At 38.7% G+C, this 14,432-nt stretch overlaps 1 protein-coding gene across 3 annotated transcripts in view; it reads right to left on the minus strand.

Moving 5' to 3' along the window:
• Positions 1–14,432, minus strand: part of Cntnap5bl1 (contactin associated protein family member 5B like 1) — a 1,004,796-nt gene that overhangs the window by 430,246 nt on the left and 560,118 nt on the right. For all 3 annotated transcript variants that reach the window (NM_001329899.3, XM_063272228.1, XM_063272229.1), the window contains 1 exon segment: positions 1,796–1,902. In NM_001329899.3, coding sequence (NP_001316828.2) covers positions 1,796–1,902 — 107 coding nt within the window.

Consider the following 14,432-nt stretch of genomic DNA (forward strand, 5'->3'; position numbering starts at 1 on the left):
AAAATGAGCACATATGCATACATATGCACAAATATACATATACACCTACTCATGTACCACAAAAATAATCCACATCTGTGGACCATGAAATGTATCTTTGATCATTCTGCTCCAAACCTCTTAATGCCCCCCATCATTTTGATGACTCCCTGCCCAGACAGATTCACTTCTAATTTCTTGTCTCCTTAATGAATGACTTAATGCATCTAATACAATCTAGGACTCATGAATGAGGGAAAATATCTGGAAAATTTAATACTAGACCAACCAGAAACCTAAACCACATGACTCATCGGTGGGGACGTTACCCAAGGAACTTCAAGTCAGTATCTCATATACACTTGCACATCAGTACTGTTTTCAGCACCTTTCACAGTAGCTAAATCATGGAACCTTCCCAGGACTCTGCCAGCAGAGGAATGTATAAAGAAAATGGAGTTCATATATATGAAAAATTATTTTCAACTCTGAGCAATATTAAAATTATTCTAAACACAGAAAAATGGATATATCTCCTTTCCACATGTCCCGGTCCAGTCCTGTTTTCCTGTCTTCTTACTTTTTCTATCATCACTGTTCTACTCTAGCTCATGAGTTCTTCAAAGTCTCTCCACAGGACACCATTACACTCATGGATCCACTTTCTCCCTTACTCTAAGAATCTACCTTCTTTCTGTTTTCTTTCTGAAAGTTGGACAAAATCAGCCCAGGCCTTCAATCTGATGTTTGCAAAATGCCCAGCATTCACAGGTGGTCATCAATACTTAGTGACAGTATTCTGGCTCTGTAGTCTCACTTCTCTTGGTTTTAGCATAGTTTTCCTCCATTGGAGGTGACAATACGGAAGTATCTGGCCATGAAAAAGTAAGTAGAAGTCATACTGTTCCATATTTTCAGTAGAAGCCTTTGAATAAAACACAAGCTTGTATCAATATCATGTAGTTTCTTCATTTATTTCCTTCCATTGTCTATAATAATATTCAGATGAAGAAACCTCTGCCATAATGAAGACAATGAGGAAGAAGGTCTCCCAATATGTGAGGGACTTTGTGGTATAACCATGTTGTAGTTTGAATGTGAAGAGTTTCCCATAAGTTTATGTTTGAACACTTGGTCTCTGCTTTGTGCTGCTGTTTGGAAAAGTTTCAGAACTTTTAGATGGTGTAACTGAAAGAAATGGGTAACTGGAACCAGGACTTGAAGCTGTAGAGCTTTATTCCATTTCCTATATAATCTCTCTTTCCCGAGTATGGACATAAAGTTATGTTAGGATTTCTGTTCTTTCTACCATGCCTTCACTACCTATTGCCATGTCTTTCTCCTTTATGATGGATCTTATCCTTCTGGAACTGTAAACACAAATAAAACTTCTTTCTTAAGCTGCTTTGTTCAAAGTGCTTTTATCATCGCAGCAGGAAAATAACTAAGACACACAGCAAGCCACTTGTCACTTGGACTGTGATACATATGATTCACTTGTTGAAGTAGTATAACTCAAGACATCAAGACAACTCAGGCCATCAAGACAATGCCATTTCTTGCACAACTCCCATGTATATGTACAGCAACATTTTTATCTTTTACTTTAGCACATATCTGACCTCATTTTGTTTGCCCTGTTCTCATAAATTCCATGTTTTTCTCCATGTTTTCCCTTGCCTTCTTCAGTATTTGAGATATTGTATCCTATTTGGTAATTTATGCTAAAGGAATAAACAATGTCCATGCCATGATGAATAGCCAGCATACCAAAAACTGCCTTCCTGGATTGTGCCCATATGCTGTGTTTACTCACAGTTATGACAGGTGGCTCCTGTGTAACCAGTGTCACTGCAGTTGCAGTAGAAGCTAGTCCAGGTTTGGGTACAATGTCCTCCATGTTCACAGTAGTTTGGTAAACACCTAATGGGAGGTAATGAAAAACAAATAAGCCAATTTATTTGAAACAGAGAGGCAAGCAAAACTTTGTGAACAGCAATGTGAAATGGATCTGCTAGAGTCCTATAACTGTCAGAGTTAAATGATATGAAGACAATACAGGTGTGCTTGCACTGGTGAGTAGCAGAGCTCGCAGAATTGAATTCTACCTTTCAGCAAAAGCTTAAATAATATTGCAAGGAGATCAGAATAGATAAGGGGATATTATAGAGAAAAGTATATTTATTGTGGCACAAAGTGCAGAACGGTTATAACTTTACATTGGAGTTTACCATGGCTTTTAAAAGAAAGTGAAAAAAGTAAGCACTCCTGGATATTGCTGTCTATGCTTCTTTATGGAGAAACAGAACATGGTTTAAAGATTAATGCCTCCTCAACTAACATGCCAGGAAATTCTACCTGTTCAGAAAATGTCAAAGATAACCCAATGACCTTCATTAGTTATGCCAAACCAGTATAGTGCCCATTCACCAAAGTCCAAGTAAGGAATTTCACATCTCCACCTCCTATCCACCTCCACTCATCCTTCACTCACCCCGTGGAGTAAGAGTCCTCTGGCCATCTTCACCCAGGACCCTTCTCTTCTTTGGTATTCTGTCATTGCCTTGCTTCTGAACATCCCCTTTTATTGATTTTTTTATCCTATTGTGGGTATGAATGCTTGCCTACATGATGGTAGATATACCATATCCATGTGAACCTTATACTAGAAGAGGCCTAAAAAACGGTGTTAGATTCCCGGGATCTGAAATTACAGCCTAATTTTGGTGGCTTATTCAATGAAATAGTATATTTATATACAATAGACATAACATCTGTAATGGTCATGACTACAAGAATATGAAGAATGTAAAACACAAAAAGAAACCTGACATTTGGCAGCATGTAGAATGAAAAAGGAGGAGTCCTGATTCATTTGTACATTTAGATTATGTTCTTCACCAAGACCTGTTTTCTTCCCCAGACCTGCTGTGTACCCTTTTCAATGTTTGTTGAAGTCTCTGAGATGAATCAACATTTTTCCAGGAGAATATATCTCACTTGTATTGGCAAGATTTAAGACTCTGTTACTTTGAATTATTAAGAGCTAAATGTTCTCTAGAAAAAGCCTGATAATTCTTGGAAGTAGTAGCTTAACCAGAAAAGTATTTGTCTTATAAATATGAGAGTCTTAGCTCAATCACCATGAATCTGTATATGTGATTTTGCATGCTTGTAATGCCAGAGTGAAAGAGGCAGAGAAAGTCCAATCCCTTATACTCATTGACTATCTAGTCTAGCGTATTTGTGGAGTTACAGACCTGTCAGAGAACCTTTTTCAAAAATATAATGGATGGTTCCTGAGAATAACACCTAAGGGTTTCTCCAGGCCTCTATACGCATAGGTACACACAAGTTCATTTGTACGTACATCAACATGAAAACATGCATGTAGGAATACACACTCATGTACACACATATATGTATATATACATACATATATATACATAATTATAAAATTCTATCATTATAAAAACACACCAGGCATATTTTTCTTACAGTATTCACACTATAATGTTTTCTTTGCAGTATTTTAAAGTCCAGTTAGATACGGAATGAAAGGTTTTTGGCAAGCTACAGGTCCTTTAAACACATTCTTAGTAAGTTTCCCACAGATCTTGCAGTAGAATTAAACCCAATTTAACACTGAAAATGCAATGAAAAATCATTTGTCTATGGTCAAATAATGTAATTCTCAGAATGAACAACATATTTGGGAATTTGAAAAGTCTAATATTTCTAGAACAAGGAGCAAAATAAGTGAGAACATGCAGGGCTTCTTAAAATACTGTGTATTCAGAACCAGCGCACAGAGACTAGAAAGGGTCATTTCAAAACACATTGTTCAAATCAGATTTATAAGTCTAATTTGCTTATTTGAAAGGGCTATTTCGTGAACACAATTTCCAGAGTAGTTACTCAGTTCATGTTAACTGCTGTTTCTTTTCTTTGCTCTGTCAAGTGGCACAAACCAATTATTTTAGAATCAAATACAGAAAGGCAATGTCATATAGTTATAAAAGGGAACAAACGTTGTGTATAGATATTGGTAGTCACAACCATAAGGCTATCAATAAAATTGTCATGATAGGATTAGAGAGATGTTTCAGTAGGTAAAGCACTGGCTACATGGGTATGAGGAATAGATTGTGTATCTCAGGCATCCATACAATATTTCAGGAAGACAGGACAACACACTTGTGAATTTGGTACCCAGCAGGCAGAGAGAGGAAGACTCTAGGATAAGCTTACTAGCTAGAAAACAAAATGCACTCTTTTTTTGTCAAATAAGAAACCCCAACTCTTGATTTAAGGTGAAAACATTGAAGGAAGATACACCGTATCAACCTGTGACCTTCACATGTACACGTAATGAAAAGAGAATACACAGACATTGACATTGTGTGCAATAGCCCCTCTACAAAATGTTGTCAATGTTCTAGACAGATGTGGCTACTCAGTGCAGAGTTTTTCAATTTAAATATTTCAAATTTCTTAACTATCCAAAAGCCCAGCTAAGCTAACACAATTAGTTTCTCACTTGATGAACATGCCAGACACGCTGCCAGATAACTTCTTTCCTCTGTGTAAACTCAAGAGTGCACAAGAGCTTAAGTGGATGACCATTATTTCAAAGAAAACATTGGGTATGGAAGGAAAATGTCAATAAGCATCAAAAGAAAAATATGATAGCTCAAAAGGTATTCTCCCAATTAAAACTGGGGCCAATGAGATGGTTCTGTCAGTGACTGTGCAAGTATAAGAAACTGAAGTTGAGTTCCAGAACCCATATAAAAAGGCAAGACATGGACACATAAGTCTGTAATCTTACCTTTCCTTGGTAGGGATAAGCAGCCGCTTGACACTTAATATAGTACAAGCAACATAGGTCCATATTGTTTCCAATGTTGAGATGTTATAGAATTTTTTTAATTATGTATTTATTACATCCCAAATGTTGTCCCCCTCCCAGTTCCCTTTCCCAGAATTCTTAATACCCTATCCCCTCCCCTTCACCTCTGTGAGGGCCCTCCATTCCCCTTCCCGGGGGCATTAGGTCTCTACAGGATTAGGTGCATCCTCTCCTACCAATGCCAGACAGGCAGTTCTGTGCTACATATGTGCTGAGGCCCTTGGACCTGCGTGTGTATGCTCTTTTTTCAGTGGCTTAGTAACTCCCAGGGGGTCCAGGTTAGTTGATACTGTTGGTGCTCCTATGGGGTTGCCCTCCCATTCAGTCCCTTTAATCCTTCCCCTCACTCTTCCATAGGGGTTTCCAACCTCAGTCCAATGGTTGACTGTGAGTATCTGTATTTGTTTCAGTCAGCTGCTGGTAGAGCCCCTCAGAGAACAGCCATGCTAGGCTCCTGTCTGCAAGCAAAACATAGCATCAATAATAGTGTCAGGGTTTGGTGCCTGCACATTGGATGGATCCCAAGTTGTACCAATTAATGGTTAGTAATTCCTTCAGTCTCTGCTCCATTTTTATTCCTGCATTTCTTTCTGACAGGAACAATTCTGGGTCAAATTTTTGAAGGTAGATTGGTGTCCCCAGCACTCCACTGGGAGCCCTGCCTAACTACTGGAGGTAGTCTCTTAAGGTTCCATCTCCCCACTGCACAGCATTTCAGCAAGGATCACCCACAATGAGTCCTGAGAGACATTCCAGGTCCCTGGGACTTTCTAGAGGTTCTCCCCCCAACTCCCACCCTCACCTCTGTTAGCTCCATATTTTCATTCATTCTCCTGGCCCTCTTGTCCACGCAATTTCTTCTTTTTATTTTTATCATTATAAACTTGAGTATTTCTTATTTACATTTCAATTGTTATTCCCCTTCCCGGTTTTCAGGCCAACATCCCCCTAACCTCTCCTCCTCCCATTCTCTATGGGTGTTCATCCTTCCCCCATTACCACCCTCCCCAAAACAATCAGGTTCACTGGGAGTTTGGTCTTGGCAGGACCAAGGACTTCCCCTTCCATTGGTGCTCTTGCTAGGGTATTCATTGCTACATATGCAGTTGGAGTCTAGGGTCAGTCTATGTATAGCCTTTGGGTAGTGGCTTAGTCCCTGGAAGCTCTGGTTGCTTGGCATTGTTGTTAATAGGGGATCTTTACACCTTCAAGCTCTTTCAGTCCTTTCTAAGATTCCTTCAACAGGGGTCCCATTCTCAGTTCAGCGGGTTAACGACGGCAAACACCTATGTATTTGCTGTATTCTGGCTGTGTCTCTCAGGAGAGATATACATCCATTTCCTGTCAGCCTGCACTTCTTTGCTTCATCAATCTTATCTAGTTTGGTGGCTTTATATGTATGGGGCACATATGTGGCAGGCTCTGAATGGCCGTTTTTTTCTGCTTCTGTTCTATACTATTCCTCTCTATTCCCTCCCAAGGATATTATTGTTCCCCTTTTAAAGAAGGAGTGAAACATTCACATTTGGTCATCCATCTTGAGTTTCCTGTGTTCTGAGCATGTAGGGTAATTGAAGCATTTGGGTTAATATCCATGCATCAATAAGTGCATACCGTGTGTGTTTTTCTGTGATTGGGTTATTTTACTCAGGATGTTATTTTCCAGTTCCATGCATTTGCGTATAAATTTCATAAAGTCATTGTTTTTGATAGCTGAGTAATATTCCTTTGTGTAGATATACGAAATTTTCTGTATCCGTTCCTCTGTTGAAGGGTATCTGGGTACTTTCCAGCTTCTGGCTATTATAAATAAGGCTGCAGTGAACATAGTGTAGCATGTGTCTTTGTTATATATTTGGGCATCTTTTGGGTATATGCCAAAGAGGGGTATACTTGGGTCCTCAGGTAGTTCAATGTCCAATTTTCAGAGGAACCTCCAGACTGATTTCTAGAATGTTTGTACCAGTCTGTAATCCCACCAACAATGGAGGAGTGCTCCTCTTTTCCACATCCTCACCAGCATTTGCTGTCACCTGAGTTTTTGACCTTAGCCATTCTCACTGGTGTGAAGTGAACTCTCAGGATTGTTTTGATTTGCATTTCCCTTATGACTAAAGACGTTGAACATTTCTTTAGGTGTTTCTCAGCCATTTGGCATTCCTCAGCTGTAAATTCTTTGTTTAGCTCTGAACCCCAATTTTAATACGGTTATTTGCCTCTCTGTAGTCTAACTTCTTGAGTTCTTTGTATGTTTTGGATGTAAGCCCTCTATTAGTTGTAGGATTGGTAAAGATCTTTTCCCAATCTGTTGGTTATCGTTTTGTACTAACAACAGTGTCCTTTGCCTTACAGAAGCTTTGCAGTTGTATGAGATCCCATATGTCGATTCTTGCTCTTAGAGCATAAGCCATTGGTGTTTTGTTCAGGATGCTTCCCCACTTTTTCTTCAATTAGTTTGAGTGTATCTTGTTTGATGTGGAGGTCCTTGATCCACTTCAACTTGAGCTTTATACAGGGTGATAAGCATGGTTCAATCTGCATTCTTCTACATGCTGACCTCCAGTTGAACCAGCACCATTTGCTGAAAATGTTATCTTTTTTCCATTGGAGGGTTTTGGCCCCTTTGTCAAAAGTCAAGTGACCATAGGTGTGTGGGTTCACTTCTGGGTCTTCAATTCTATTCCACCGGTCTATCTGTATGTCTCTGTATCAATACCATGCAGTTTTTATCACTATTGCTCTGTAATACTGCTTGAGTTCAGGAATAGTGATTGCCCCAGAAGTCCTTTATTGTTGAGGATAGTTTTAACTATCCTGGGTTTTTTGTTGTTCCAGATGAATTTGCACATTGTTCAGTCTAACTCTGAAGAATTGGATCTGTAGTTTGATGGGGATTGCAGTGAATCTGTAGATCACTTTTGGTAAAATGGCCATTTTTACTATATTAATCCTGCAAATCCATGAGAATGGGATTGCATTGAATCTGTAGATCACTTTTGGGAAAATGGCCATTTTTACTGTATTAATCCTGCAAATCCATGAGAATGGGAGATCTTTCCATCTTCTGAGGTCTTCTTCAATTTCTTTTTTCAGAAGCTTGAAGTTCTTATCATACAGATATTTTATTTGCTTGGTTAAACTCACACCGAAATATTTTATATTATTCGGGATTATTATGATGGGTGTCAAGTCCCTAATTTCTTTTTTTTTTTTTGGGCTTGTTTCTCTTTTGTATAGAGGAAGGATACTGATTTATTTGAGTTAATTTTATACCCAGCCACTTTGATGAAAGTGTTTATCAGGTTTAGTAGCTCTCTGGTAGAACTTTTGGGATCACTTAAATATACTATCATATCATCTTCAAATAGTGCTATTTTGACTTCTTCTTTGGCAATGCGTATCCCCATGATCCCCTCTTGTTGTCTGATTGATCTTGTCCCTGATTTCAGTGGGATTGCTTCAAGTTTCTCTCCATTTAGTTTAATGTTAGCAACTGGTTTGCTGTATATGGCTTTTACTATGTTTAGGTATGGGCCTTGAATTCCTATTCTTACCAGGACTTTTATCATGAAGGGGTGTTGAATTTTGTCAAATGCTTTCTCAGCATCTAATGAAATGATCATGTGGTTTTGTTCTTTCAGTTTATTTATATAATGGATCACATTGTTGGTTTTCCTTATACTAAACCATCCTTGCATGCCTGGGATGAAGCCTTTTTGATCATGGTGGATGCTTGTTTTGATATGCTCTTGGATTCGGTTTGCCAGAATTTCATTGAGTATTTTTGCATTGATAGTCATAAGGGAAATTGGTCTGAAGTTCTCTTTCTTTGTTGGGTCTTTGTGTGGTTTAGGTATAAGAGTAACTGTGGCTCCATAGAAGGAATTTGGTAGTGCTCCATCTGTTTCAATATTGTGGAATAATTTGGATAGTATTGGCATGAGGTCTTCTATGAAGGTCTGATAGAATTCTGCACTGAACCCATCTGGACCTGGGCTCTTTTTGGTTGGGAGACCTTTAATGACTGCTTCTATTTCCTTAGGAGTTATGGGGTTGTTTAACTGGTTTATCTGTTCCTGACTTAACTTCAGCACCTGGTATCTGTCTAGGTAATAGTCCATTTTCTGCAGATTTTCAAGTTTTGTTGAGTATAGGGTTTTGTAGTAGGATCTGATGATTTTTTGAATTTCCCCTGACTCTGTAGTTATGTCTCCCTTTTCATTTCTGATTTTGTTAATTTGTACACCCTCTCTGTGTCCTCTTCTTAGTCTGGCTAAGGGTTTATCTATCTTGTTGATTTTCTCATGGAACCAACTTTTGATTCTGTTGATTCTTTTTATGGTCCTCCTTGTTTCTACTGGTTGATTTCAGCTCTGAGTTTGATTATTTCCTGCCTTCTACTCCTTCTGGGTGTATTTGCTTCTTTTTGTTCTAGAGCTTTTAGGTGTGCTATCAAGCTGCTGATATATGCTCTCTCCTGTTTCTTTCTGCAGGCACTCAGAGCTATGAGGTTTCTTCTTAGCGTAGCTTTAATTGTGTCCCATAAGATTGGGTATGTTGTACCTTCATTTTTCATTATATTTTAAGACGTATTTAATTTCTTTCTTTATTTCTTCCTTGACCACGTTATTATTGAGTAGAGCATTGTTCACCTTGAACGTATATGCGGGCGTTCTTCCCTTATTGTTGTTGACGACCAGCTTTAGCCCTTAGTGGTCTGATAGGACTCATGGGATTATTTCTATCTTTTTATATCTATTAAAGCGTGTATTATGACCAATTATATGGTCAATTTTGGAAAAAGCACCATGAGGTGGTGAGAAGAAGGTATATCCTTTAGTTTTAGGATAGAATTTTCTCTAAATATCTGTTAAGTCCATTTGCTTAATGACTTCTCTTAGTCATTGTATGTCTCTGATTAATTCTGTTTCCTTGATCTCTCCATTGATGAGAGTACGGTGTTGAAATCTCCTACTATTATTGTGTGAGGTGCAAGAGGTTCTCTGAGTTTTAGTAAGGTTTCTTATATATATATGTAGGTGCCTTTGTGTTTGGAGCATAGATATTTAGGATTTAGAGTTCATCTTGGACGATTTTTTCTTTGATATATATGAAGTATCCTTCCTTATCTTTTTTGATGACTTTTATTTGAAAATCAATTTCATTCGATATTAGAATGGCTACTCCAGCTTGCTTCTTCAGACCATTTGCTTGGAAAGTTGTCTTCCAGCCTTTCATTCTGAGGTAGTGTCTGTCTTTGTCTCTGACGTGTGTTTCCTGTAGGCAGCAGAATTCAGGGTTCTCATTGTGTGTCCAGTTTGTTAATCTATGTCTTTTTATTGGAGAGTTGAGTTCACTGATATTGAGAGATATTAAGGAATAGTGACTGTTGCTTGCTGTTATATTCATATTTGGATGTGAGATTATATTTTTGTGCTTTTCTTCTGTTTGTTTTGTTGTGAAGACGATTAGTTTCTTGCATTTTCTAAGGTGTAGCTTGCTTCCTTATGTTGGACTTTGCCATTTATTATCCTTTGTAGGGCTGGATTTGTAGAAAGATATTGTGTAAATTTGGTTTTGTCATGGAATATCTTGGTTTCTCTATCTATGTTAACTGAGAGTTTTGCAGGATACAGTAACCTGAGCTGGCATTTGTGTTCTCTTTGGGTCTGTATGACATCTGTCCAGGACCTTCTGGCTTTCATAGTGTCTGGTGACAAGTCTGGTGTGATTCTGATAGATCTGCCTTTATATGTTACTTGACATTTTTCCCTTACTGCTTTTAATAGTCTTTCTTTTTATTGTGCATTTGGTGTTTTGACTATTATGTGATGGGAGGAGTTTCTTTTCTGGTCCAATTTATTTGGAGTTCTGTAGACTTCTTGTATGTTTATGGGCATCTCTTTTTTAGGTTAGGGAAGTTTTCTTCTATGATTTTGTTGAAGATATTTACTGGTCCTTTGAGCAGAGAATCTTCACTCTTTTCTATACCTATTATCCTTAGTTTTGATCTTCTCATTGAGTCTTCGATTTCCTGTATGTTTTGAACCAGTAGATTTTTCCGTTTTACATTACATTATCTTTGACTGTTGTGTTAATGATTTCTATGGAATCTTCTGCTCTGGAGATTCTTGATTCTCTCTTCTATCTCTTGTATTCTGTGTTTTTTTTTTTTTTTTTTTTTGCTTGTATCTGTGGCTCCTTGTCTCTTCCTTTGGTTTTCTATATCCAGGGTTTTCTCCCTTTGTGCTTTCTTTTTTTTTTTTTTTTTTTTTTTTCTTTTTTTTTTTTTTTTTTTTTTATTAACTTGAGTATTTCTTATATACATTTCGAGTGTTATTCCCTTTACCGGTTTCCGGGCAAACATCAACCTCCCCCCTCCCCTTCCTTATGGGTGTTCCCCTCCCAACCCTCCCCCCATTGCCGCCCTCCCCCCATAGACTAGTTCACTGTGGGTTCAGTCTTAGCAGGACCCAGGGCTTCCCCTTCCACTGGTGCTCTTACTAGGATATTCATTGCTACCTATGGGGTCAGAGTCCAGGGTCAGTCCATGTATAGTCTTTAGGTAGTGGCTTAGTCCCTGGAAGCTCTGGTTGCTTGGCATTGTTGTACTTTTGGGGTCTCGAGCCCCTTCAAGCTCTTCCAGTTCTTTCTCTGATTCCTTCAATAGGGGACCTATTCTCAGTTCAGTGGTTTGCTGCTGGCATTCGCCTCTATATTTGCTGTATTCTGGCTGTGTCTCTCAGGAGCGATCTACATCCGGCTCCTGTCGGTCTGCACTTCTTTGCTTCATCCATCTTGTCTAATTGGGTGGCTGTATATGTATGGGCCACATGTGGGGCAGGCTCTGAATGGGTGTTCCTTCAGTCTCTGTTTTAATCTTTGCCTCTCCCTTCCCTGCCAAGGGTATTCTTTTTCCTCATTTAAAGAAGGAGTGAAGCATTCACATTTTGATCATCCGTCTTGAGTTTCGTTTGTTCTAGGGATCTAGGGTAATTCAAGCATTTGGGCTAATAGCCACTTATCAATGAGTGCATACCATGTATGTCTTTCTGTGATTGGGTTAGCTCACTCAGGATGATATTTTCCAGTTCCAACCATTTGCCTACGAATTTCATAAACTCGTTGTTTTTGATAGCTGAGTAATATTCCATTGTGTAGATGTACCACATTTTCTGTATCCATTCCTCTGTTGAAGGGCATCTGGGTTCTTTCCAGCTTCTGGCTATTATAAATAAGGCTGCGATGAACATAGTGGAGCACGTGTCTCTTTTATATGTTGAGGCATCTTTTGGGTATATGCCCAAGAGAGGTATAGCTGGATCCTCAGGCAGTTCAATGTCCAATTTTCTGAGGAACCTCCAGACTGATTTCCAGAATGGTTTTACCAGTCTGCAATCCCACCAACAATGGAGGAGTGTTCCTCTTTCTCCACATCCTCGCCAGCATCTGCTGTCACCTGAGTTTTTGATCTTAGCCAATCGCACTGGTGTGAGGTGAAATCTCAGGGTTGTTTTGATTTGCATTTCCCTTATGACTAAAGATGTTGAACATTTCTTTAGGTGTTTCTCAGCCATTCGGCATTCCTCAGCTGTGAATTCTTTGTTTAGCTCTGAACCCCATTTTTTAATAGGGTTATTTGTTTCCCTGCGGTCTAACTTCTTGAGTTCTTTGTATATTTTGGAAATAAGGCCTCTATCTGTTGTAGGATTGGTAAAGATCTTTTCCCAATCTGTTGGTTGCCGTTTTGTCCTAACCACAGTGTCCTTTGCCTTACAGAAGCTTTGCAGTTTTATGAGATCCCATTTGTCGATTCTTGATCTTAGAGCATAAGCCATTGGTGTTTTGTTCAGGAAATTTTTTCCAGTGCCCATGTGTTCCAGATGCTTCCCTAGTTTTTCTTCTATTAGTTTGAGTGTGTCTGGTTTGATGTGGAGGTCCTTGATCCACTTGGACTTAAGCTTTGTACAGGGTGATAAGGATGGATCGATCTGCATTCTTCTACATGTTGCCCTCCAGTTGAACCAGCACCATTTGCTGAAAATACTATCTTTTTTCCATTGGATGGTTTTGGCTCCTTTGTCAAAAATCAAGTGACCATAGGTGTGTGGGTTCATTTCTGGGTCTTCAATTCTATTCCATTGGTCTATCTGTCTGTCTCTGTACCAATACCATGCAGTTTTTATCACTATTGCTCTGTAATACTGCTTGAGTTCAGGGATAGTGATTCCCCCTGAAGTCCTTTTATTGTTGAGGATAGCTTTAGCTATCCTGGGTTTTTTGTTATTCCAGATGAATTTGCAAATTGTTCTGTCTAACTCTTTGAAGAATTGGATTGGTATTTTGATGGGGATTGCATTGAATCTGTAGATTGCTTTTGGTAAAATGGCCATTTTTACCATATTAATCCTGCCAATCCATGAGCATGGGAGATCTCTCCATCTTCTGAGGTCTTCTTCAATTTCTTTCCTCAGTGTCTTGAATTTCTTATTGTACAGATCTTTTACTTGCTTGGTTAAAGTCACACCGAGGTACTTTATATTATTTGGGTCTATTATGAAGGGTGTCGTTTCCCTAATTTCTTTCTCGGCTTGTTTCTCTTTTGTATAGAGGAAGGCAACTGATTTATTTGAGTTAATTTTATACCCAGCCACTTTGCTGAAGTTGTTTATCAGCTTTAGTAGTTCTCTGGTGGAACTTTTGGGATCACTTAAATATACTATCATGTCATCTGCAAATAGTGATATTTTGACCTCTCCTTTTCCGATCTGTATCACTTTGATCTCCTTTTGTTGTCTGATTGCTCTGGCTAGAACTTCAAGAACTATATTGAATAAGTAGGGAGAGAGTGTGCAGCCTTGTCTAGTCCCTGATTTTAGTGGGATTGCTTCAAGTTTCTCTCCATTTAGTTTAATGTTAGCAACTGGTTTGCTGTATATGGCTTTTACTATGTTTAGGTATGGGCCTTGAATTCCTATTCTTTCCAGGACTTTTATTATGAAGGGGTGTTGAATTTTGTCAAATGCTTTCTCAGCATCTAATGAAATGATCATGTGGTTCTGTTCTTTCAGTTTGTTTATATAATGGATCACGTTGATGGTTTTCCGTATATTAAACCATCCCTGCATGCCTGGGATGAAGCCTACTTGATCATGGTGGATGATTGTTTTGATGTGCTCTTGAATTCGGTTTGCCAGAATTTTATTGAGTATTTTTGCGTCGATATTCATAAGGGAAATTGGTCTGAAGTTCTCTTTCTTTGTTGTGTCTTTGTGTGGTTCAGGTATAAGAGTAATTGTGGCTTCGTAGAAGGAATTCGGTAGGGCTCCATCTGTTTCAATTTTGTGGAATAGTTTGGATAATATTGGTATGAGGTCTTCTATGAAGGTTTGATAGAATTCTGCACTAAACCTGTCTGGACCTGGGCTCTTTTTGGTTGGGAGACCTTTAATGACTGCTTCTATTTCCTTAGGAGTTATGGGGTTGTTTAACTGGTTTATCTGTTCCTGATTTAACTTCGATACCTGGTATCTGTCTAGGA

Source organism: Rattus norvegicus, chromosome 13 (genome assembly GCF_036323735.1).
Source record: "Rattus norvegicus strain BN/NHsdMcwi chromosome 13, GRCr8, whole genome shotgun sequence".
Lineage (NCBI taxonomy): Eukaryota > Metazoa > Chordata > Mammalia > Rodentia > Muridae > Rattus > Rattus norvegicus.